At 42.2% G+C, this 19,529-nt stretch overlaps 1 protein-coding gene across 1 annotated transcript in view; it reads left to right on the forward strand.

Annotated features, from left to right (window-relative positions):
• LRMDA (leucine rich melanocyte differentiation associated) overlaps nt 1-18,056 on the forward strand; it is a 741,312-nt gene extending 723,256 nt beyond the window's left edge. Inside the window, 1 exon segment of the mRNA XM_083738575.1 lies at nt 15,444-18,056. Coding sequence (XP_083594701.1) covers nt 15,444-15,523 — 80 coding nt within the window. The 3' untranslated portion in view covers nt 15,524-18,056.
• The last annotated feature ends 1,473 nt before the right edge of the window (nt 18,057-19,529 follow it).

Genomic DNA, 19,529 nt, shown 5'->3' on the forward strand with positions numbered 1-19,529 from the left:
CTTTGAATAATATTCTTGTTCAGGTTTCTGGGGGTTGGGTAGGCGCTGTGTGTGTGTGTGTGTGTGTGCATGCATGCACTGCTGCTGTAGATGTGTGTGTTATCTTTAAAAGGGAATATGAATTGGGTATTGCACATCATATATTTCTTAAAAGTAATTTGGAATTTTAGGATATAGGATTTGCAGTGACTGATAGGCTGCCTGGATGAGCTATACCCCATTGAAAATAACCGCGCCGGTACATGCCTACATCTGTCTAACCTCATAATTCACTTTCACATTGGGTTATGGATGTCTGCATTCAGTGAGTCTATCTCCCCTTCAGGTATTATTTCAGCCCTTTGAGATAATAAGGAAAGTTTAATTGCGTTGTTAATTGATTTTTTGCACAACATTATTACCTTGATTGATTGCCGAGTTGATGAAAATGTTAGACACAGGCAGCGTAAAGTATCAGCCCCGGTAAGGAGTGGGAGCCTTGCGGAGAATAGATAACCTTGATGTTAAGAGCTATATCCTTCAGATATGTCTTCCCTTGACATATTGATGGCCCTTGAAAAGGGAAAAGCTGATTGTATGCAGAATGCAATCATTAAACCCACTTCAGCTAGCTCTTGATTAATTTGTTTTTTTTTTCCTGAAGGATCTAGTTAAAGAGAAGACCTCACTGGTATCAACAGCAGCCGTTTCCCAGCTATCAGAGTACTCTTTAACCCTCTCGTGGTAGAAAGGATATATGTGTGTGTGTGTGTGATGTGTTAGGGGCTATTTCTCATGTCATGAACTGGCCGAAATATTTTGGTGTGAACAATCCAAATGTCATCTCCCACCTCCACTTAATAGCAGGGGCACAATCCACCAGTGCAAATTTAGTTGGAACTAAAGAGTGAACCCATTCAAGCATACAGTAGTATTCTCTGTCTGACTCCCACTCGGTCACCCTTAATGTTGCCAAAAATCTGCTACCTTGAGGCTTCTGCCCCAGCATGCCTCATGGTAGGGTTTTCCTTATATCAGGTTAACTTTTGTGCTGGGGAAAAAAAGGGTACATGGAGGTGCACCAAAAATATACTGTGAGATTCACCAAAACACACAAGTATCTTACATGAGAAGACCTACACAACAATGCCGCTTCCAGAATCTTACTTTTCTTGTGGCCTCTCTCATACACATTTCTGTGTGGTACATGTATTAAGGTTCTTACATTATTATCCCCGACCATTTCTTTACCAGTAATGTTAAGTGAGAAGCCCCCTTTAATTTAGATTAGGAAAATCTGACAAAAACGTTTTATCCTGACTGCAGTTAGAATTCTGCCTACAATAACATCCTACTGAAGTTCCATCTTGGAGTGTTTGAGTATTTGGTTGCTTCAGTGGGGCATGGTTACCTACTGGTAGCTTTTCCAAGAGGGGCTAATGCAGAGAATCGGTGCTCCTGTTTAATCTGTTACACTTTTTGCACCCAAAGTTTGCTTTCAAGTTTGTACTGTGGTCAGTCACACAACATACGCTTTTTTACTCCTGATTGAGCATGGTGAGGTCAGCCTATTTTGGTGATACCATGTTAGCACATGCACTTGAGAAAGTGTCCAGTCCAGTCCAGGCAGGCTTCAAGTTGGTGGACTTAGGACAGCAGTGTCCCATAAGCTTACTTCTGCAAATATAAACTTCTTAAAGCAGTTGCTGTTGGACAAACTGAGTAATTTGTTTGTTTGCCGTTGGAGATGCATGTATATGTGCACTGTCTTCGCTATGCAGGCATTTGTTTTAATTAAGTTTTTTTTTGTAGGAACACAATCAAGGTAGCAATTACTCTTACCAATTAGCACATGAATCCATGAGCAGCTGCCACTGTGCCAAATTTGTATTGGTGGCAACTCCAAGTCATGCGTCTCTCTCACAGCATATGCCTGGCTAGAACACCATGCATATTGAGTATTTCACAGACATAGCCATGCCATAGGGTGTGTGCTTTCTCGTGGTCCATTTCATAGCTCAGTTCCAGCATCTTGTTTGAAACACACTTTGATTGTTAGAAGGGAAAAGTGTCAATAGAACAAACACACACACACCCCATGCGCACTTTTTTAACCTGGCAAAATATGGACATCCTAGTCATCTGTTGCACCAGGAAGGCCAAACCATTAAGATGTCAAGAGGTTTAGTGTGAATATAGTATGTTGTTCAGCGTCTATTTACATCATTTTAAATATTAAAAATAGGGTTGAAATACAGGTCTAGGATCCAAAAGTTACTAAGTCTCATGCAACTGTGCTAATCTAATGGGCTGCTTTGTGGTTGTTTTAGCACACACAGCAGGTGCGCACAAACAGACCCATATCGTATCACAAACTCCTTTTTTTTGAAATGCCTTTTAGTTTCAGAAGAAATTTATCATGCAGGATGGCAGGCTTCTGTTTGAAAAGAACATGCCTGGAGCCTGTTTGGCTCATGAAACTAGTCTTATGGGTCTTGAGATCCTGCCCCAGGTCACTAATGTGGTGCTATTATTGATGGAGGACACATTGATTAATACAAAGTGGCAAAGGCACCACTATCTGTGGTCTGTGTGAAATATTTTATTTTCCATTGGGATTTAATTTCTTAGGAGTAAAAAACAACCCTCTGACAATTAAATAAAATGGGCAAAGCTTTCTAACTTTTCTAATTATAGTGGACAGAGACCCTAACATATGAACACTCCATAAAAACGAACAGTTAGCAAGTGGATTGCTTGGGCTTAAGGTAACCTGTATGTAATAATTATATTGGTGTGTTGATGTTCATGGTCTTCACTTGTAAGGAAGGATGGGGTAGCTGCTGGTGGTCATAGAAACAGAGAATTGTAAAGTTGGAAGGGATACCAAGGTTCATCTAGCACAACCCCTTGGAATACAGGAATCCTGCCCACAGCTGTCCCTGGGTAGGTTTGAACCACCAGCCGTCAGGTTAACAGCAAAGACTGTGGTCACAGGCCCATGAAAAAAATCTGGGTGTTCTGATTTATATCTACGGACTTTCAAAGTCACCTAAAACTTGTGCCTCTTGCTGTCAGGGCTTATGGCATACCACAGAATATTCTGGACCCAGTACAGTGTACATAGATTGAGTTCTTCACGTCAAATGGGGGGGGGGTCTCACTGGCATCATGCCCACTGGCTCTGTAAGCAAGTTTTGAAGGAAATTTTAAAGAGGGGAGTTTGGACAGGAGATCAGGGCCTAGTACAAAAGACCTGAGCCATGGGGCCCCATCAACCACCGCCCTGACGAAGTCCCTGGCTACCCACACCCACTAAATACAGGACAGCAGCCTTTCCTCTCCCTGCCCCACCAGAAGGTGGTGGGTCAGATTGGGCTTATTGTCCTGGTTTTTTTCACTTTTTGAAATACGGCAACCCTAGGTAGGTGCCACAAACAAGGAAAGGCTGAAGTAGCTGTGATGGTTTGTAAGAAAACTACACAAGTGCCGCTATCTCAGCTAGGGAAGGACAAATATGTCTATTTCCAGATCGTGTTAATTTCGCACATGTTGATAAGTCTGTTTCATGACATTTTTACATTTATCCGATTGATTGATTGATTGATTGATTGATTGATTGAATAAATAAACAAACATTTAACTGTATTTTATCTCTGTGTACATTTTAAGATGTCTTTTACCCTAAAGTATGTATTTTTTTTACACGTTTCTTTAGTTCAGAACTGTATTGTAAAATACAGAGAAGTGTGAAATCCAAAGAATAATTACACACTGTGTAATAAAGTGTGTTAGTAGTCACTTCACTTAGAAATGGGGGCCAAATAAAATTCTCTTTCACCCCTAATTTCACCTTAGACTTATGCAAAGCTAGTTCCACATAACTTTTCAATAAGCAGAACAGAACAACAGCATTTGTCATAAGTATAAAGATACAGCAGTAATAAAATTCAGGTTCAATGTAATTCAGAACACTGGACATGTTATGTTCATCCCCTTCCCAATTACCCTTAATGTAACCCCACTTTCACATGCTAATTGTGTGAAGAGGGTCCACTGAAAGCTCTTGCTCATCGGGCAAGATCACATAGCTTTGCCAGGTCCACTGCCTCTATGCTAGCTTTCTACATGAATAACTTCCCCTCTTCAGTATTCACACCTATTATGTGGGATTTCAACTGCATGCACAAGCATGCAGAACTCACCAGGGGCAAGAAAGCCATGTGGCATTTGGGGTTGGACCAGCATGTGCCCCCCACCCCACTTTCCCCTTTCAGTGTGTAGGTCCCCTTCATGTGATTAATGCATGGAAGGGGCTATAGATGTTGCTTTCCCCACTTCAGGTACACAGTGAATTAATTTTTCAGTGAGCTGCTCACCACATTCCAAAAAACGCTTTCCTGAGAGTTCACAACTAATTCAGAACCCAGTACAGTGGTACCTTGGGTTACATACGCTTCAGGTTACATACGCTTCAGGTTACAGACTCTGCTAACCCAGAAATAGTACCTCAGGTTAAGAACTTTGCTTCCGGATGAGAACAGAAATCGTGTAGCGGTGGTGCAGCGGCAGCAGGAGGCCCCATTAGCTAAAGTGGTGCTTCAGGTTAAGAACAGTTTCAGGTTAAGAACGGACCTCCAGAACGAATTAAATACTTAACCTGAGGAACCACTGTATTTAGAATTAAAATTGTGTTGCAATCTTAAACACTCTGACTAGGGAGTAGATCCTATTGAATACAATGGGCTTACTTTCTAATAAACATAAGATTTTACAGTCATTTATCGGATGATCTAAATTGGAGTAGCTATTGTTTATTATTGCTGTTTCTTAAGTTTTAAAGGGCAATCAGTGTAAAGAATGCAGTGTAAATAGATATATTTTCGGATAAGTATTTTGTGCATATATTTTTCTAAATGCAGAAATAGAACAGGTTTCATAATGTTCACATGCAAAAATGACAAAAACAAGGAGAACACAAATTGGTTTAAATTTTATCCAAGTGTCTTGCAGCACCTTACCTTAAAGACTAACTGCTTAATCCTGACATGAGCTTTCAAAGACAAGATGTCCCCCCTCCAAAAATTTTTTTTAAAAAAGATGTTGCTTGATAAAGTGTGCTTTTGCCTCTGAAACTTGGTTAGCTTTTAATGTGCCACAAGACACTTCATTGTTTTTGTTACAACAGACTAACAGGGTTGATCTTCTGGAATTCCTCCGCAATAAAATACTACTGTATGTCCTATCACACATGGCGGAAATAACATGAACATCAAAGCAGTTGCTTGCATTTCTATGGCAGCTATCTCCCTTTTCAACAAATGTCAGGTGGGCATGGGCAGAACCTACCTGAGAAATGGTGCTCAGTCTTATCTAAATACTTACTTTGCTTCTCTCAAAATTCCCAGGTATTTCTTTTAATCGGGAGCTTCAAATTTTGCTTCAAAATACAGCTTTCGGTGAAATTCAGTAGTAATTGCTGACCCAAATGTTGCCCTCTGCATTTTATTCGGCTACAATTTGGTGGCCACTGTTAAAACACACACACACGCCTTTGATCTTTCTCCTTGGACTACACAAGATACGGTTGTATTTTTGTTACTGTCAGCTTTGCCCGCATATTGATGGTAAGTGGGATTTTTTTTCAGCCTCACAGAAGTCAAGTTTCAATGCAGAAGGCTGAAAGCATTGCACTTATAAATTCAAACCACTGATCCTTACAAAACATAAAGTGGACTGCAAAGGAAGTAAACAGGATTGCTTTAATTGTCCTCAAAGAATACTTCGCTTGCTGGCTTTGGCCTCTTAGTTTGACAAATTAATGCTGCCCTCTAGTGGTCAAGACCTTCACTTCAGAGGCATAGCAGCTAACGTGGGAATAGATTTCTTAGCTTTGGAAACTCGCTCTCCATCCCACTGGAAACAACAAGGCAACATGTCTTGTGCTATAATTATTAATGCTAACCGTAAACTTACATAGTTACATCAGTCAAATGTGAATACAATTTTGTTTCATCTTTGGTGCTGTGTGTTTCAGAACCTGGCCTGGTTCTGCCCACTATCTATTTGCATTGCCAATGAGATATGATGTGCTGGGGTATAATAATAATAATAATAATAATAATAATAATAATTATTATTATTATTATTATTATTATTATTATTATTATTATTATTTATTTGTACCCCGCCCATCTGGCTGGGTTTCCCCAGCCACTCTGGGCGGCTTCCATAGAAACCAAAAATACACTAAAATATCACAGATTAAAAACTTCCCTGAACAGGGCTGCCTTAAGATGTCTTCTGAATGTCAGGTAGTTATTTATCGCTTTGACATCTGATGGGAGGGCATTCCACCGAAAAGGCCCTCTGCCTGGTACCCTGTAGCTTTGCTTCTCGCAATGAGGGAACCGCCAGAAGGCCCTCGGCGCTGGACCTCAGCGTCCGGGCAGAACGATGGGGGTGGAGACGCTCCTTCAGGTATACTGGGCCCTTTCATGTACCGTTTCTTTCAGTTGCACATTATGCCATCTGTCAGTTGTATGCTCTAGTGACCCCTACCTGATTTGCAGAAACTCAGCCCTTATTTGGGATAAAAGCGGCCACATGCAGAGATGTTTCTGAGGATTCTTTTCCTAAAACAGCCCAGGCCACATAAAATTCAAAAAGGCTGAAGGCAATTGAGGAGAGGCATCCAATTGGGGGGGGGCTGTGTTTGGGGAAGGTCATATGGGAACATAAGGATGTGCTTGCATGTACCTATGGGCCTTTTTTGGGTGTTATCCTGAGAATTTTTTGGTATTTCTGAACTCCCATTACACTCCTGTTGGGCTAAAAGGTAAAGGTAAAGGACCCCTGACAGTTAAGTCCAGTTGCGAATGACTCTGGGGTTGTGGTGCTGATCTCGCTTTACTGGCCGTAGGAACTGACGTTTGTCCGCAGACAGTTTTTCCGGGTCATGTGGCCAGCATGACTAAGCTGCTTCTGGTGCAACAGAACACCAAAACCAGAGCTGCGCACGGAAATGCCATTTACCTTCCCGCCGGAGCGGTACCTATTTATCTACTTGCACTTTGACATGCTTTCAAACTGCTAGGTTGGCAGGAGCTGGGACTGAGCAATGGGAGCTCACCCCGTCACGGGGATTCGAACCACCGACCTTCCAATCGGCAATCCCTAGGCTCAGTGGTTTAGACCACAGCGCCACCCGCGTCCCCTTCCAGTTAGGCTACTCTTTCATTTATTCACAATGCATGTTTTTGAGATTGTTTTGGGCTGGAGATGCCAGATCTTTTGCATGCAGTGCACATGCTCCCCAGCCCTAAATGGTGCAATGCCACCTCTCTCCACCCCCATTTGTATATTGTTATTATGGGAAAACAACAGCATAGCACTGTTGGAGAAAGAGGTTCCTAGACTGGAGGTATACCTCCCAGAAACCCAAAAGAAAATGATGCATTCTCCAAGAACCTTTTTTATGTATGCAACTATGGCAGCAAGAATACTCATCGCAAAGTACTGGAAGACACAAGATTTGCCCACCTTGGAAGAATGGCAGATGCAATTGATAGACTATATGGAATTGGCAGAAATGACTGGCAGAATCCGAGACTTGGGAGAAGAACAAACAGAAGAAGATTGGATGAAATTTAAAGATTATCTGCAAAAACACTGTAAACTATTTGAATGTTAAAACGATGCAGGATATAGAGATAGTGCGGCATTAGTGACAAAGTTGAAAGGAATGTGCAAAGATGTTTTATAAGTAATAAGTAAAGAAACATAGCAAAATTAATCAATGATGGGGGATTGGAAGATAAGTGGTTAATAGCGGCAATGGTTAATTTAAAAGAAATTAAGTAACATTAAAATCAGTTAAAATAATGGAAGAGTTTGCTGAAACTAATTTGGAAATTGGAATACAGAAAAGGGAGATGTGAGGAAGTCGGGAAAGTAAGGTACAGGAAATTAAGAATTGAACCTATATATTTTTGTTTGTTTGTTGTGTGTGTTATATTGTTTATTGTATGTTATTGTATTGCTTTGTTTTGTTTGTTATGATAAAATCTGTTGAAACCCTAATAAAAATCTTTAAAAAAGAAAAGAAAATGATGCATTCTCCAAATAGGCATAGGGACAGCCTCAAAAATAAGGAGGCTGTAAAGAACTATATCCAAAGCAATGTTTTCAATACTCTTCCATATTACACACATGTTTTTTCTTCAACAGTCAAAAGATCACAGCAATCTTAATAGACGCAACCCAGTGTCATAATCTTGAACCAATCAAAATCATTTGGCTCTTCAAATCAGCCCTCCTCATAATATCATGTGATTACATATAACCAGTATTTCAGTGTCTTTATTAAGATGTTGACTAATTTCCCTATTCATTAAATGTATCCTAATTTTCTTTTTCACCCATCTACAAAACAATTCAATATTAATCACAATTGTTATGCCTAGCCAATTTTCTTTTCATGCTTACAATGGCCACCATATCAGGGTTGGGCATGGCTGGCAATTTTAAAATACTGTAGCGAAGGTCAAGAACAAAACAGGTCTGAGAGCTCACTTTTAAATTTATTTATTTGTTACTAAATTAGGCTGGAATCCTAAACTGGGCCACGTGGGATAGGGGTGGCTATGGCAGTTTAACTGCTTCATCTGACACAGTGCATAGCTCTGCTAGCAAGGTTGACTTGAAATGCTCTGCATTTTGCCACGTATTTCCAGTCTACCAACAAAATGTTTAAGCTCCTCACCAACATTTTTTTACCCACCAGAAACAATGGAAAGGAAAGGAGAATGGGAGGTTAAACATGCTAAGAAGTGTGCATAAACAGAGAACTGGAAGGGCTCAGGGTCCATTGGATCCCATCTGCTTCCTGGAACACCCCCTTTTTGGAACTTAGTCAGGTCTCCCTCTTTGACAGCAGAGCTCCTTCTCTCTCTCTCTCTCTCTCTCTCTCTCTCTCTCTCTCCCCAGTGTCAAAGGGGTATACTGGGTCTATCTTATGGTCCCTAGGACAGCCTCTAGGTGCCTAAGAAATTATATCCTAAGTGGCTCTTTGTCCATTTTCTAATGTCTTTTCCTACCCTTCTTCCTCTGTTCTGTGTTTCTCTTTCCTTTTCTTCTTCTCTCACTTATACCAAAGAAAAGAGTGGTGGTACCTTTGATGTGACCTAACTAATGTTGGGGTGCAATCCAGTTATGGAATCAGAATCCACCCATTGGAAAACAATGGCTTTAATGCATCTACTCAAGGCAACCTCAAGGTAATGGAGCTGGAAGTTGAACTGAGAGTGAACATTAGGGAAAGAAAACACACTCCTAATTGCATCAAGATAGCTAGACATGATCATGGAATTTCCCCTCTTGGTGGTTTCCTAGAACATTTTGGAGTTGGCACTACTTAAGCAGTACTTTAATACATTGTACTCTGTGCCTAAAGCACCCTTCAAACACACCCTTCAAACAATGCCTGCTCAAAATTTTCCTGAAAGCTACCAGGAGGGAAAATTCCATGATCATGTCTAGTCATCTTGATGTAATTAGGAGAGTGTTTTCTTTCCCTAACATTCACTCAAAGTCCTCCTTCCACCCCCGTTGCTTCTAATTTGCTTTCAGTAGATACAGCAAGCTGTTGTTCTCCAGTGAGTGGGTTGTGGATTTGCTGACCTATTGGGTGAATATAGATGACCACTGTCCCAACTGACATTTACCATAGTGTAATTTGCATCACTTGACAAGGTGCCCATTTTAATACTCTTAAGACACATCCACATCCAGTTAGAAATTGGGAAGTGGGGAGGGAAGTACAAAAAATGATCCTCATTGCTTGGCAGAATTGGTAACAACAACTGGCTAACTCAGTGATTCCATGCACATCGCATGTGACTCTGAGTAAATGCAGAAGAGCATTCACCAAACAGCAACTGTCCACTTGGCAAATGGTAATCCTTATTCAGCTGTTGTGTCTCTTCCAGCTCTGTTAGCCTAGAAAACCAAACATCCCAAGCTCTCTTCTTAATAAGAAAATAAGTAAGTAAGTAAGGCCTTCCACATTGCAGTTTGTCATCGTTTACAATATCGTTTGTCTTTCTGCAAAGTCACCAACCTACTCACACCCAAGGGTCACAGCTACTTTGAATGATTTAAGGTAATATGCTGTAAATGGGCTCATTTTCACCAGAGGGAGTGGATCTGTAGATAGCATATGCCTAGATCAAAGGTCATCATGTCACTGTCATTCAAGGAGGAAGAGATTCTCCCTGTCTCCCTCCCCCCCTTTTTTTACACAAACGAAGTATGACATCTAAGGAACAGTGTGTTGTTTGTTCCACTGCCAGGATATGCATAATGGAAACATTAGCTCTGAAATCTTTTTTTTTTTTTTAAATAAAATCTGTCAACCTAATGGCTCAGTTCCTTAACGTGTTAGAGAGCTTTAAACTATATATCAGCCTGGGTCGTATAAAGCAACCTCTAGACTGTGGCCTGACTAGATCATAGTGACATAATACAACCTTGGAACAATACAGCTTATTATTACATACCAGCTTGTCTGCTTATTCCCAAGGATTTGGGCAAATCCACTCCCCACCCCCACCCCCAACCCGGGAAAAGATTCTGTGAGAATTTTAGTCATTTAAAAATAGGCTTGCAGTGCATCTCTGCCCCCTCCTGCTCCTTTATTTCCTCTCTTTTGAAAAAAAGAACACACATTTCATCCACAGTTGCAGTGGGAACTCTGAAGTACATTTACACCAGACTGAATTTAATCACACATCAGCTTGACTGATAGTTTAAACTGAGCATTATTGCAGCTTCTCCTGGCCTGGTTTGGAAACTTCGCATGTTTCTCCTCCTATAATCTTCATTGCAGATTTTCCCAACATGCGTTCCCTGCTGACTCCAATCTCACCTCTTTCTTCCCGCCACCCACCCCACCTCCAGGCCTTTCTTGCAGCCATGGTGGTGAGGTGTGATTTGCTGCTGTTCTTGTCTGTACCAGCTGCTTGCACTGAGGCGCTTGCTCCTGTCTGTACAGAAGGTGATGTTGCCATCCTCTAAAATGTTCTATTTCGCTAGATTATCTTTGGCAGAAGGGGAGAACTTGGCTGAAATTTCCCTCCTAGTTCCTCGGAAATAAGCAGCAACTTGGGTATTTTACTCTGCTCTGTTGCGGAATGCAGATGTCTTTCCGCAAAATCACCAACCTACTCCCACCCAAGGTGGGTGGAGAGAAAAATCTATTTGATTTTGGTGGGAAGGGGCTGCCACTTACCTTAGCAGATCTCACCAGGAAGTGTGGCTGGTGGGAAGCTGTGGAAATAGCCTTGTAATGCATTGCAGAGCCCGTGGTAAGCTTGTAGCCTTATGAGGCTTTGCCCTCGGGTGGGAAAAATATTGTGCCTGGGAAAGGGAAGTGGGAGTCAAAAGACACTCAAAGAATAGTTTCGGAGAAAAGGCTTTTATTTCTACCATCCATGTACTGGTAGAAGGAGCAAGTGTGATAACTCACAAAAAGCATGCACGAGTTCACAATCATGTGCACAAGCATATATACCCCTTTCCAGTTCCCTCCTCCTTTCTCCTCCTTCCAAAGTCCTGCCCCATGAGTTCCTCTGAGCATGAACAGAAAGCTGTCTTGGGACTCTTGGACTCTTGGCACCCTTCCCAGGAAAGGGGTTTCAGAGTGTTCAGATATGTTTCAATCTCTTGTTCTGGCATGGTTCCCGGACAGAAAGTAAGTTGCAATGTGGTTCTTTAGCAAGGCCAGAAGGCATCAGAAAGGCCTGAGAAACAATGGACTGTGTTCCCTACCTTTGTTGCAATCTTTTTAGTTACAGCAAGTGGAATGTTTCTGATGCTTAGCTAATGCTTTTTAACTGCTGAGAAAAATGATTTCGAAAAGCTCTGAGAAGCTTTGAGCCTGCTTTGGTGGGGGGTGACTTCGGGCCTAGGTGAGGTCACCTGTCCTCACCTTCCTTCAAGCTGAGGAGAGAGCCTTGCATCACTGTGACATTGTTAAAGTTAACAATTTGCTGGTGAGGAGGAATGAAAAAGCCTTAACTGCTTTGTAAGTTTAAGTAAGGTAAGGTGGAATCCCCTCCTAAACATTACACACACACACATATATATATATATATATATACACATACATACATACACATACACGAGTATCTATATACCATGACCTTTTCACTCCCAACTAGTCAAGAAAATAAATTTACAAAATTGAATCTCACATCTTGAAAAATGTGTATATTGTAACCTAGCTATCCAAGAGTTCTGAGCAATGCACACCCAATGATATATTTTTTTTTAACTTGCTTTAGTATGCATGTGTGTCTTTATTTATGGTGATAATTGGTCCTCCCTCCCCCCAACCCCAGCTCTGGAAGGTCTATCGTGCTGACATTACAATGTAGTGTTCAAGTGAGACCGATCTCTCAGTGCATGCGAGCGATTGCAAGATTGTTACTTAGCCGTTATAATTAGAACATCCATTCCGCAGAGGGAAAACATTTAAAAGATAAAGGGTGTATTTAAAAATGAATCTTCCCAATGCAATTTTTTCATAATTATAGTTTTAACATCTTATGGTGATGGTGGAAGCGGCTACTTAAGAAAAATTAGGAGCCTCATTTGGGGGAAGATGATCCCTCAAGAGACCTCATGTTGTCATTTTTCAAGAGCCTGATCAGGGAGACCGCTCTGAATGGAGCTCACGGCTCCTGATGCATTGGAAATATCCTTAGCTTATTATGACCAGCACTGGATATTTTAATTAAAAATGCCACTAAATAGGGTGTGTGTGTGGGGGGGTCTCATTCCCCCTCTTTTTTAAGCACGTGTTTTTGGAATTATTTTCTGAAGGTGCAAACAAATGAACAAATTGTGGGCGCACAAACACATACACAGTATGCTGGGGTAGGGGAGCTATATCCCCTACAGCAGTGTTTCCCAACCTTGTGCCTCCAGATGTTTTTGGCCTACAACTCCCATCATCCCTGACCACTGGTCTTGCTAGCTAGGGATGATGGGAGTTGTAGGCCAAAAACATCTGGAGGCACAAGGTTGGGAAACACTGCCCTACAGAGACAGAAGCGGTTGGTTTCCCTAATCCACATATGCTGTATCTGATCATGAAATGCTCTGACTATAGCCCACAGCCCCCTATAATTTTCACAGTTCTCTGCAGTTGTTGTGTGTGTGTGTTTAAGGGAGGGGGGGGGAGAGAGAAAGGCTTTTTTATGTGTATGTGGGAAGAAGGGGTGAATCACTGTCACCTCATTTAAATTATAAGGACGCCTATTGTTTTACAAATAACCTTCATGATAAAAATAAAGTCTCGTGGCACCATTTTCAACTGTGCTTTTATCAGGACCCTCTGAGCAGAAGTGTGTACACAATACGCCCGGCAATCGAATCGCAGCTGTGCGTCTTGGTAGGGACTCTCGGTGGAGACAACACTTCGTTAATTTAAACAATTGTAGGCTGCAGGAGTTCAAAAAATAAAAAAATAAAACAAAATCAGCTGACTTTAACTGTCACTAGCCCAAGCACCTTTATCCCCAGGCGAGCAGCAGCAGCTGGATTTCATTTCTTGCTGCCAGACTGTCCGACATCTTTGCTGAACATCCCAGGAACTGAGCGCCTTTACTTTAAGGATTTTATTCAAGGTGACAGCTCCTCACACTTTAGCGTTCAGATCACCTCAAGTAGCTGAGATCTCAGTGAAAATGAGAGCACTTCTGCGGCAAACTCCAAATTTAGATTGACTGAGGTTATCCTTAGGCCTCTAGGACCCAACCTCCATGACAGAACAGGCCTGCCAGGAACTTTAAAACTACAGTGGAGTTTGTAATGATGTCTGGGGAGAAATCTTCTGCAGGAACCACAGAGAATACTATAAGTGATAGGAAAGGATGTCAGGTTTCGTTAGGGCTGGAGACAGTGTTAGAATATACGTGGCATAATATGGCACCGGTATCTCTGTCAGCATCTCTGTTTTCTGTCACCGCACACAATTCCAGGCCTGTCTGTAGCCATGACAGTGTCTTTTCAGATCAGGTTATTGCCAGCCCAAAGACTCGCTCAGCACACCGCCAGATAGCCCCCTTTGTTTGAAGCCTGCCCTTTTGTCATTAACGCACTTGATGTCTATTTAAAATCTGATGGTGAATGCAGTATCTGTTTTCCTGTCAAGAGATCATTGACAATATTAATACCTCATGTCCTTGCCTCATTTTCTAAGCGCTGACACCTAGCTGCAGTCTCCGGCATTCATCAAAGAGCACTCTCTCACCAGGATTTTCATAAACAGCCTTAGTCCCAGTTTCTGAGAAACATGGCAGCCCTTGCAGAGGGCTTTTATCAGTGCCGTCTGCCAAAGGAGTCTGAGGAATGTTCCTAATTAAACAAAACAAAACTATTGCTAATAAAAAACACACTTCGTGGTCTTTAAATTTTGATACTTAGAATCTGAAAGCACATTCAGCCTTATGAAAAGGGGTAATGATATCCACAGTGTTCATGGGAAAATGACATTCTAGAAGATAAAAGCCTGGTTTTCCGTAGATGCTGACTCCTAGGAAATGGCTGAGGAATGGGTAAATCAGTCTTTTTCTTGGTCCTGACACTTTTACTCCATTCACCCATACGTCTTTTCCAATTTCTTGCATTAATATGATTTATTTATTTTTTTAAAATGCAGCTAAATAAGTAGATAAGTGTAATTGTAAAATAAAAATTTGCATCTCAAATCATACTCTTCCAAAAATACTTATTTTAAAATGTATTTCTAGTGCGCACCTACACATGTTGACTCAATAGTAAGTCTCCCATTGAGTTCAATGGTGTAAGTTCAAGCCAAGTGTGCTAAGTGTATTTGAAGGGAGCCTTTGGGGGGGGCTGTTGATCCTAAGCTTTTGAACTCCTTGCAGGACAGATATCCACAGTGGGCAGAGCAGAAAGACCCAGTTTTGCTCTCCAACTCACACATATATAAAAGTTTGGGGAGTTTAGTCCAATCCAGGCCAATAGCTTCTTCCTCCACCTTGAGAGCTGTTAAGCATATAGCAGTTTACTGAAAGATTCTCCATAGGTAACAAAAGTACATTCAGTATCTCTATTTTTAAGTCTTGGCATCTTTACTATCAATCAATTACAGTCAGTTTGAGACATTTTTGGTTGTAGTTAATGAGGGGTGGGGGAAGTAGAGGATGAGAAAGTGAGGAGGGGAGAGATGAGGGAGGCATTAAAATTTCTTTGCATAATATATTGAGTGGAGTTTTTTGTTCTCATCGTCACATGGATGGGTGTCTTATTTTTATACAGTACTTTTTACGGAACGGAATTCCTAGCTTTACCTTTTCCTGCTCCCATCTCCTTACACATGCAACCATTACACCAATGCACTAAGTGCTAACCTTTTCGTTTCTCTTCTGCTGCAGGTGTCCTAGGGAAATGCCGCTACGTCTACTACGGGAAGCAATCTGAAGGCAACCGGTTCATTCGTGACGACCAGCTCTGAGGCGAACTCCGCATCAGCAAAACCATCCACGTTAGCCACGCACATCACACAAACACACACACAAACACACACAAAAGCACAAACTTCACCCACATCTTTAAAAGGGGTTAAAAAAAAAAAGCTTGTGTAAACCAAAGTCCTCCAGTACCTTCTGCTGACTTTGCCAGACCTGTCAAAATCATCCTTCTGCTTTAGCTTGAGTAGTCACATAGAGATTGACATGATTGCCTCTAAGCAGGTCCCATCCACCAGTGTGACAGACAGCTGCAGCGAAGCACCAGGCCTGACAGGAAGAACACCATGATGGATTGCCTGGCCCAATTGCTGCTTGCAGAAGAGCAAAGGTCACACCTGGGGCCTCACTGAGCATGCTCAGCTGCTTTTAACAAAACCAGCCCTGTTTTATCTACAGCTTGCCTGTTGAGTAAGAAAGCTGCGTGTGACTGTGCGTGTATGTGTGTGAGAGAGCGCGTGCACACACACACACACACACAACAACAACAACAACAACAACAACAACAACAGTTAACCTGGCTGCTGCTTGAAATTTCAAAGAGCACCCCCTCCTTACCTGCCTTTATTTTTTCTCAGGAATTAAGTGTTTATGGTAGATGCACAAACAATGCAGCCATGCTGTATGTGGCTTTGTGTTTCTTTATTGGGGGAAATAACAAAAGCTGTCAGAAATGTGATTTAATTTCAAATGCTGGAGGTGTGGTGGAAATTACTTGATAACATGCGGAAGTGTTAATATTAATTCCAAGCTCCTTGGGCAGGAGTTGGTTTCATAGTTGTCGGGGGTTTTTTGCAAAGAGGAGGTTTGGAGGTAAAAGTGAAGGAATGGAAAGAGCAGGGAAACAGCAACAAAAACTGCTGATCCGGATTAATTTTGGGAAAGGAGAAGGGACAAAAGAGCCAAAGTCCTCTCCCCTAATCTTAACTTGTGGAGATCAGAACCACAAAAGATGTATCTGTATGTCCTTAAGCAGTATTGACAGTCCGTTTATTAACTACTCATCAGCATAGATCCAAATGGAGCTAACCACACCTCTTGCCTTTTTGTGAACTAAAACTATCACCTTTTTAAATTGTTTTCTGAAAGGATTGTTTCATATTCTATTTTTTTGGATAGATATAAAATCCCCTAAATATAAAACCAACTCATGTTTGTGTAATGAAAGCTATTACCATCTGAGGGACCACAAAGTCTTCTGTGAAATGGGTTAGCGGACTCAGGCTGAAAGTAGCCATTACAGTAGACATGTGTTTGAAACTGAAAACAGCCAGGTCAGATCTCCTGCCCCTTTCTCCTGCCTCTGTAACCCCTAGCAGTACAAACCGTGATCATGTTTTGGGTTTCCCTTCTCGACCAGTGCTACTTGCAGGGAAGTATGACGGACGTTCACATTGTATGCTTCGTATGTCTTGATATTACTAGTGGAGAGGAGAGGCAGATAAGGTGTTGGGCTGCTGTTTTCAGTGGCAGCCTTGTAACATCTGGTTCCGACCCCCATTCACATTCTAGGTTGAGGACATGCTCACAGTGTGGAAAGGCAGATCACATGGGCTTATGTGAAGGATGGTCTTATCCACCCATATATTAACTTTTGTATGGGGAGGGGGAAGCAGTGCTTGCAAGTACTAAACCAGGTCACTAGCTGATTACCATACTTTCAATAGCAGTCATTTATACCACACAAAGTCATGGAGCATCTCACTCAGGGTAGTTAGCAGATCTTGACTTATTCCAGATGTTTGTTGGACTCCAGGTCTCATAATCCCTGACAAATAGTCAGGAGTTCAAATCCAACCATTTCCACAGGGCAGCATTTTGGCTACACCTTAACTAACCAGACCTATCTATCTATATCTGCATACATACAGAAAGTGCCATTAAGCTCCGTTTCCACGTTCACATAGCAATAGGTCAAGAGAAAGACTGAATCCAGGTTTAACATTGGGAGCCAATTTAAGTTTTTAAAAAGTCCTATATTTTGGATGCAAGTGCGTGAGTCCTGCACTTACATTCCTATGTGTATATCAGGATTGTGACCATTCCGGTATCATGTTATGTCTGCATTTTAATATATACAGATATGTATATATGAAAATGTAGAAGAATATCAACATGAGAATTCTATACCACGAGTTGACTGCAAAGGAATTGCTTTACAGTGGGTCAAAAAGAGGAATCCATTTTCAGGAACTATTAATTGGTTATTAAACTGAATCGTGACCCAAAAAGCTTAAAATTAGAGGCCTGAGGGTAATTGGTATGACATTAACACATGCAAAAAAAAAGTTTTGGGGGGAACTTGAACCCATTTTCCCAAAACAACCGCGAGCTGTACAGATTTACATTTGACTGGCTGTTTTGAATCGTAAGTACATGTTTTGACCATGGCAGTGGAGTTCAAAGCAGGGGTGTTTGAAATCACCTTCTGTCACATTCAGTCTGGTTGGATATCTCTTCTTGTCTACATCAAGGACTTTTTAACCCTGCCTCAAACAATAAAATGCACTTGCAAACTGACCACATGACTTTGGTGTTTCCCCCCCTCTCCCACTGCAATGGTATGTTGTTATGTCAAAACCATATGTATCATTCTCAGAAATGCCTTTTCACCCTTTGGAGGCAGAAGTATTTTGAGAATGCATTGTGACCAGAGCGTGGTATTATTCCCAGCCTAATTTGTTTTGAGGTTTGTTTGTTTGCTTTTTCAATGTTGCATATAGCAACCTTAATTAAAATCAGCATAATTATATAACGCTTCAGCTACACAAAGTCTGGCATACCTTTTTATTTTGTTTTGTTTGGCTGCAGCAGGCTAAAAACCAGTACATATATACAGTTTCCTTGCTAAGAAACAATAAAATAGCATGCAAAGGTTCTGTTGCTATTCAAGCCTGTTCTCAGCCCCCGGCATGGTGGGGAAATGGCAGGGCCCACTGAGGTTGATGCCTGCAGGATCCTGCCTCTCTGCCTGTTGTAGCCAGCAGCGTAGCTAGCCGCTCGGGTGCCAGGGGCGGCCTGTGCGTCCAGCAGCCGGAGCGGGAAACGCTGCATAGAGCCTTTCCGCTGCTCCCCCCTCAGCTGTAGGGCGGCTGAGGGAGAGGCGGAGGGCAGACGCAAGTCCCACGCTGCCGTTTCAGGCAGTGCTGAGCCTGCAGGCACCCAAGGCACCATGTCATTCCCAGGAGAGACGTGTGGCTTGGGTGCCACACTGCAGGCCCCACAGTAACTGCCAGCCCCCGCAGTGTGGCGCCCAGTGCCAGTCATGTTTCGTTACGTTTTTTGACTGAACTAAAAAGTTTCGTGAGCCCTTTTTTTTAAAAAAAAAAACCACACTCATATTTTTGTCATTTTGTCACCCCCCTCAGTGATGACACCTGGGGCAGCCCGCACTCCCTTCCTCTGCCACTGGTTGTAGCCCCCCGCCTCTACCTTCACTTGCTGGAAGAGACCAAGTGGCTGCCTGTCTTGATCAGAGCTGGGCAGCCTTCATTTTTAAGCCCCATGATTCTTTGAGTCAACAATCACCTAGCTTGAGACAGCATTGTTGCAACTGTCTTTTGCGAGCATAGCTGGGTAAAGCTGTGTCCAGCCCAGCAGGCGGTGTTGGCAGGAAAAGGAAGAATTTTGCTGTGGGCATGCCGCTGGGAGGCGGCAGTAGCAACCCCTCCCAATCTGAGCAGGACCCCCTGCTCCCCACCCCCCACACTTTGCATTACTTACTTGGAGGAGTAAGTATTTTCAGGCTTGGAGGAACGCAGGTGGCTGAGAGGCCTCAGATATTTCACACATGTCCTCTATGACCCTTGGATGCCTGTGTTGTATGTAGAAGCATGTAGAAGTATGTAGAAGCATGTAGAGGAGGGAGTGTGCCCATCTGGGTCAGGAGGAGCCCCGGCTGCTGTGGGGCCCTCTCAGGCCCCTGTTCTTCTCTTGTAGAAATGAGAAGCACACTGGAACCTCCAGGCCTCCCTTGCCAAATCATAATCGACC

This window comes from Podarcis gaigeae (genome assembly GCF_964106915.1).
Source record: "Podarcis gaigeae genome assembly, chromosome: 5".
In the NCBI taxonomy this organism is placed as follows: Eukaryota; Metazoa; Chordata; class Lepidosauria; order Squamata; family Lacertidae; genus Podarcis; species Podarcis gaigeae.